General features: G+C 37.5%; 1 protein-coding gene across 3 annotated transcripts in view; it reads left to right on the plus strand.

Moving 5' to 3' along the window:
* The window catches only part of ABCA1 (ATP binding cassette subfamily A member 1), a 147,304-nt gene extending 143,778 nt beyond the window's left edge, over positions 1–3,526 (plus strand). For 2 of the 3 annotated variants that reach the window (XM_001138040.6, XM_016961357.4), the window contains exon 50: positions 92–3,526. In XM_001138040.6, coding sequence (XP_001138040.1) covers positions 92–232 — 141 coding nt within the window. In that variant the 3' untranslated portion in view covers positions 233–3,526. The remainder of the gene's footprint in view (positions 1–91) is intronic. The other variant, XR_010148603.1, reaches the window with a different exon arrangement.
* The last annotated feature ends 3,258 nt before the right edge of the window (positions 3,527–6,784 follow it).

The following is a 6,784-nucleotide window of genomic DNA, read 5'->3' on the forward strand; positions in this document are numbered from 1 at the left end:
ACCTAATTTCAACATCTGGAAAAACAGAACTAGAATAAAGAATGAGCAAGTTGAGTGGTATTTATAAAGGTCCATCTTAATCTTTTAACAGGTATTTGTGAACTTTGCCAAGGACCAAAGTGATGATGACCACTTAAAGGACCTCTCATTACACAAAAACCAGACAGTAGTGGACGTTGCAGTTCTCACATCTTTTCTACAGGATGAGAAAGTGAAAGAAAGCTATGTATGAAGAATCCTGTTCATACGGGGTGGCTGAAAGTAAAGAGGAACTAGACTTTCCTTTGCACCATGTGAAGTGTTGTGGAGAAAAGAGCCAGAAGTTGATGTGGGAAGAAGTAAACTGGATACTGTACTGATACTATTCAATGCAATGCAATTCAATGCAATGAAAACAAAATTCCATTACAGGGGCAGTGCCTTTGTAGCCTATGTCTTGTATGGCTCTCAAGTGAAAGACTTGAATTTAGTTTTTTACCTATACCTATGTGAAACTCTATTATGGAACCCAATGGACATATGGGTTTGAACTCACACTTTTTTTTTGTTGTTGTTGTTCCTGTGTATTCTCACTGGGGTTGCAACAATAATTCATCAAGTAATCATGGCCAGCGATTATTGATCAAAATCAAAAGGTATGCACATCCTCATTCACTAAGCCATGCCATGCCAGGAGACTGGTTTCCCGGTGACACATCCATTGCTGGCAATGAGTGTGCCAGAGTTATTAGTGCCAAGTTTTTCAGAAAGTTTGAAGCACCATGGTGTGTCATGCTCACTTTTGTGAAAGCTGCTCTTCTCAGAGTCTATCAACATTGAATATCAGTTGACAGAATGGTGCCATGTGTGGCTAACATCCTGCTTTGATTCCCTCTGATAAGCTGTTCTGGTGGCAGTAACATGCAACAAAAATGTGGGTGTCTCTAGGCACAGGAAACTTGGTTCCATTGTTATATTGTCCTGTGCTTCGAGCCATGGGTCTACAGGGTCATCCTTATGAGACTCTTAAATATACTTAGATCCTGGTAAGAGGCAAAGAATCAACAGCCAAACTGCTGGGGCTGCAAGCTGCTGAAGCCAGGGCATGGGATTAAAGAGATTGTGCGTTCAAACCTAGGGAAGCCTGTGCCCATTTGTCCTGACTGTCTGCTAACATGGTACACTGCATCTCAAGATGTTTATCTGACACAAGTGTATTATTTCTGGCTTTTTAAATTAATCTAGAAAATGAAAAGATGGAGTTGTATTTTGACAAAAATCTTTGTACTTTTTAATGTTACTTGGAATTTTAAGTTCTATCAGTGACTTCTGAATCCTTAGAATGGCCTCTTTGTAGAACCCTGTGGTATAGAGGAGTATGGCCACTGCCCCACTATTTTTATTTTCTTATGTAAGTTTGCATATCAGTCATGACTAGTGCCTAGAAAGCAACGTGATGGTCAAGATCTCATGACATTATATTTGAGTTTCTTTCAGATCATTTAGGATACTCTTAATCTCAATTCATCAAATATTTTTTGAGTGTATGCTGTAGCTGAAAGAATATGTACGTATGTATAAGAGTAGAAAGAAATTAAGTCTCAGTACACTTCCTGTGCCATGTTATTCAGCTCACTGGTTTACAAACATAGGTTGTCTTGTGGTTGTAGGAGCCCACTGTAACAATATTGGGCAGCTTGTTTTTTTTTTTTTTTTAATTGCAACAATGCAAAAGCCAAGAAAGTATAAGGGTCACAAGTCTAAACAATGAATTCTTCAACAGGGAAAACAGCTAGCTTGAAAACTTGCTGAAAAACACAACTTGTGTTTATGGCATTTAGTACCTTCAAATAATTGGCTTTGCAGATATTGGATACCCCATTAAATCTGACAGTCTCAAATTTTTCATCTCTTCAATCACTAGTCAAGAAAAATATAAAAACAACAAATGCTTCCATATGGAGCATTTTTCAGAGTTTTCTAACCCAGTCTTATTTTTCTAGTCAGTAAACATTTTTAAAAACAGTGTTTCACTAATACTTACTGTTAACTGTCTTGAGAGAAAAGAAAAATATGAGAGAACTATTGTTTGGTGAAGTTCAAGTGATCTTTCAATATCATTACTAACTTCTTCCACTTTTTCCAAAATTTGAATATTAACGCTAAAGGTGTAAGACTTCAGATTTCAAATTAATCTTCCTATATTTTTAAAATTTACAGAATATTATATAACCCACTGCTGAAAAAGAAAAAAATGATTGTTTTAGAAGTTAAAGTCAATATTGATTTTAAATATAAGTAATGAAGGCATATTTCCAATAACTAGTGATATGGCATCGTTGCATTTTACAGTATCTTCAAAAATATAGAATTTATAGAATAATTTCTCCTCATTTAATATTTTTCAAAACCAAAGTTATGGTTTCCTCATTTTACTAAAATCATATTCTAATTCTTCATTATAGTAAATCTATGAGCAACTCCTTACTTCGGTTCCTCTGACTTCAAGGCCATATTTTACAAAATCAAAAGGCACTGTGAACTATTTTGAAGAAAACACAACATTTTAATACAGATTGAAAGGACCTCTTCTGAAGCTAGAAACAATCTATAGTTATACATCTTCATTAATACTGTGTTACCTTTTAAAATAGTAATCTTTTACATTTTCCTGTGTAAACCTAATTTTGGTAGAAATTTTTACCAACTCTATACTCAATCAAGCAAAATTTCTGTATATTCCCTGTGGAATGTACCTATGTGAGTTTCAGAAATTCTCAAAATACGTGTTCAAAAATTTCTGCTTTTGCATCTTTGGGACACCTCAGAAAACTTATTAACAACTGTGAATATGAGAAATACAGAAGAAAATAATAAGCCCTCTATACAAAAATGCCCAGCACAATTCATTGTTAAAAAACAACCAAACCTCACACTACTGTATTTCATTATCTGTACTGAAAGCAAATGCTTTGTGACTATTAAATGTTGCACATCATTCATTCACTGTATAGTAATCATTGACTAAAGCCATTTGTCTGTGTTTTCTTCTTGTGGTTGTATATATCAGGTAAAATATTTTCCAAAGAGCCATGTGTCATGTAATACTGAACCACTTTGATATTGAGACATTAATTTGTACCCTTGTTATTATCTACTAGTAATAATGTAATACTGTAGAAATATTGCTCTAATTCTTTTCAAAATTGTTGCATCCCCCTTAGAATGTTTCTATTTCCATAAGGATTTAGGTATGCTATTATCCCTTCTTATACCCTAAGATGAAGCTGTTTTTGTGCTCTTTGTTCATCATTGGCCCTCATTCCAAGCACTTTACGCTGTCTGTAATGGGATCTATTTTTGCACTGGAATATCTGAGAATTGCAAAACTAGACAAAAGTTTCACAAGAGATTTCTAAGTTAAATCATTTTCATTAAAAGGAAAAAAGAAAAAAAATTTTGTATGTCAATAACTTTATATGAAGTATTAAAATGCATATTTCTATGTTGTAATATAATGAGTCACAAAATAAAGCTGTGACAGTTCTGTTGGTCTACAGAAATTTACTTTTGTGCATTTGTGGCACCACCTACTGTTGAAGGGTTATAAAGCCATTAGAAAAGTAGAGAGGAAGTGATTTCGATCAAAAGGAAAAACTTTAGAAAAGATTCAAATGTTCCCTGAATCATAAAAGAGAACTGAGGGGACTACTAGAAAATAAAAGGTTGTTTTGTATTTTCATGTTGGTTAAGATACTGAGTAACTGGTATTAAGTGTTAGAGGTTTTTAGATAAATATTCTGCTTAATGATTATGAAGCTGCACTGAGATTTCTGAAAATGCTCTGTAGCTGAGCTTATTTAATAAATGTTCACTTGGTATAGGGGAAGCTACAAAGGCAGCCTTCAGTGCCCTTTTGTTTATTCAACCAAAAATACAGGGACACAATGTAGCAGTTATACTGGGAAGGTGCTGGGGGTGGTGGCAATGGTGAGCAGGAAGGCGAAGTAGATGTGGAAACAGAAATGATACTAATATCGGTGATTCCTTCCTTTTTTCCTGTAATAAGTGCTGTGCAGACAACATATGAGCAGTGCTGATAAATGTAAATGTATTTTTCATAGCTCATTAAGAATCAGTTTCAGAAAGAGATGTCTGCTTATTTTGCTACTTGAAGAATCCCTGTCAAACAGTCCTTTTGAGGAGATACAAGAGGCTGTCTCTATTTGTGACCTCAGGAATGGCTGTGACAAAGTGTCGTGAGCAGTCCTTTTCCTGTGGCACAGATCTGAACTTTGTGTGCAGAAAAATCTTGGCTTCAAGTGAGCCAAGATGCCCCCTGAGCATCAGCATCACAACTTCATTCTCCTATCTTGAAGTTCATGTTATAGTGACTTTAATGAAATCATAGAACACTGTTTCTTCGTGAACAATGACGAGGGAGAGGAAAAAACTTTATTGAAAAATAAAAAGGCAGGTAATTTAGATGAAAGTATGTTACCCATGAGGTTTTGTTTTTGCTTTTGGTTTTTGTTTTTGAGAAACAGAATCTCGCTCTGTCGTCCAGGCTGGAGTGCAGCGGCATGATCTTGGCTCACTGCAACCTCTGCCTCCCGGGTTCAAGCGATTCTCCTCAGCTTCCCAAGTAGCTGGTACTACAGGCATGCGCCACCACAACCAGCTAATTTTTGTATTTTTAGTAGAGATGGGGTTTCACTATATGTTGGCCAGTCTGGTCTCAAACTCCTGACCTCAGATGATCCTTCTGCCTTGGGCTCCCAAAGTGCTGGGATTACAGGCATGAGCCACCTTGCCTGGCCCTACCCATGAGTCTTGACTAGACTAAAACATTCTTCTATCTGTAGAAAAGCCCAAAAGAACTTTTCCAGATTCAAAAAACTTGACACTTTGTAATGGTAATGTCTACATTAAGTAAAAAGAAAAAAAAAACCACTTAGCTTCAGTTTTCAAGTGTTTACTGTGTTGTCATGCACTTCATTTAATTCTCAACACCTGCCCTATGAGGTAAAAAGTACCATTTTACATATGAGTAAATTACAGCTCAGTGGATAAGAAACTCGTCCAAAGGTACAGGTTCAGTCAAGTGGCAGAGGGTTCTTTTTGTTGAAGTTAGGTATCAGTTAAAATTGACCTTGTAAAATCACATCAGCATCAATATACATTAATTTAACAAATATTTATTGAACTTTACTGTATGCCAGATACTTCTCTAGGTACTAGGGGGTACAATGTAGAAGAAAATAGAATTCCTGCTCTAATGAATTTATATTTCAGTGGTGAAAGATGATGTGTGGACAAACACATCTAATGTATTTTGACAGCAATGGGTGCTAAGAAGAAAATAAGACATGGTAATTGGATAACAATGGAGAGAAGTCAGAGATGGCCTTTTCTGAGGAGTGACATGCTCAGAATCGAATAAAAAGAGCAGGAGCAGCCTTTCAAGGTGGGTGCGAAGGATATTCCCGGAAGAAAGAATAAGTGTTGCAAAAGCCCCAGTGGGAAAAAGCTTGGCAAGCTGAGGTGGTAAAAGAGCTATCTGTACTAATGTCTCTTGTACTGAGTTAGCAAGGACAAGAGTGGCAGGGGGTGGAACTGGAGAGATAGCAGCGACCACATCTCACAGGATCTCGCCAGCCTTTTTAAGGTATTTGGATTTTATTGTTAGTGCAACAAGGAGCCACTGGAGAGTTTTAAACAGTAGTGGTGTGACCTACTGTTTCAGAAAGAGCACTGGCTACTATGGGAAGAAAGGACAGTAGCAAGACTAATAGATAATGGTGGATTGAACTAAGATGGTAGCAACAGATAGGGAGCTATGGTAATGTTCAGTATCCACTTTGGAGATAGATCCAGCAGGACTTGCTGACAGACTGCATGTAAGGGCTGAGGGAAAGAGAGCTAGCAAGGTGACTTCTAGTTTGTGACCTGAACTAGGTAGATGGTTGTGTTAAAAATGCAGTGGGTATTTCAGTCTGAAGCTCAGGGCAATGATGGAAAATAAGATAAATGTGTGCAAGTTGGCCGGGCGTGGTGGTGCACGCCTATAATCACAGCACTTTGGGAGGCCGAGACGGGTGGATCACTTGAGGTCAGGCGTTTGCGACCAGCCTAACATGGTGAAACCCCGTCTCTAATAAATACAAAAAAATTAGCTGGGCATGGTGGTGCATGCCTGTAATCCAAGCTACTTGGGAGGCTGAGACAAGAGAATCGCTTGCACCTGGGAGGCGGAGGTTTCAGTGAGCTGAGATCGCACCATTGCACTCCAGCCTGGGCAACAAGAGCGAAACTCCATCTAAAAAAGAAAATGTGCAAGTTATTGGTACGTATATATTTAAGCCTTGGGACTGAATGAGATTACCTAGAGAGAATGAAGATAGGGAACATTCTTGAGCCTGAGATCCTATAACATTTAGAAGAGAAGCTAGTCAGGGAAATTGAGAGGGACTGGCCAGTGAGAAAGAGTAAAATCTGAAGAGTATAATGCCATATGTTGAAGCTCAGAGAATTATTGTTTCAGGAAGGCAGAAGTTGTCAATTATATCCAACATTGCTGAGAAGATGAGTAAGGAATGTAAATGAGTAAAGGCAGGAACGGCTATTGAATTTGATAAGACAGAGGTCCTTGGTGACCTTCATAAGAGTCACTTCAGCATGACAAGGATGCAGACCTAACTGGAATAGATTTTCAGGGAAGACTGAGAGGCAAGGAAGGGGAGACTGCAAATATACGCAAATCTATATTTTTGCTTTGAAAGGAAGCAGAAAACAGGACAACAGC

The sequence above is a fragment of the Pan troglodytes genome, chromosome 11 (genome assembly GCF_028858775.2).
Source record: "Pan troglodytes isolate AG18354 chromosome 11, NHGRI_mPanTro3-v2.0_pri, whole genome shotgun sequence".
Lineage (NCBI taxonomy): Eukaryota > Metazoa > Chordata > Mammalia > Primates > Hominidae > Pan > Pan troglodytes.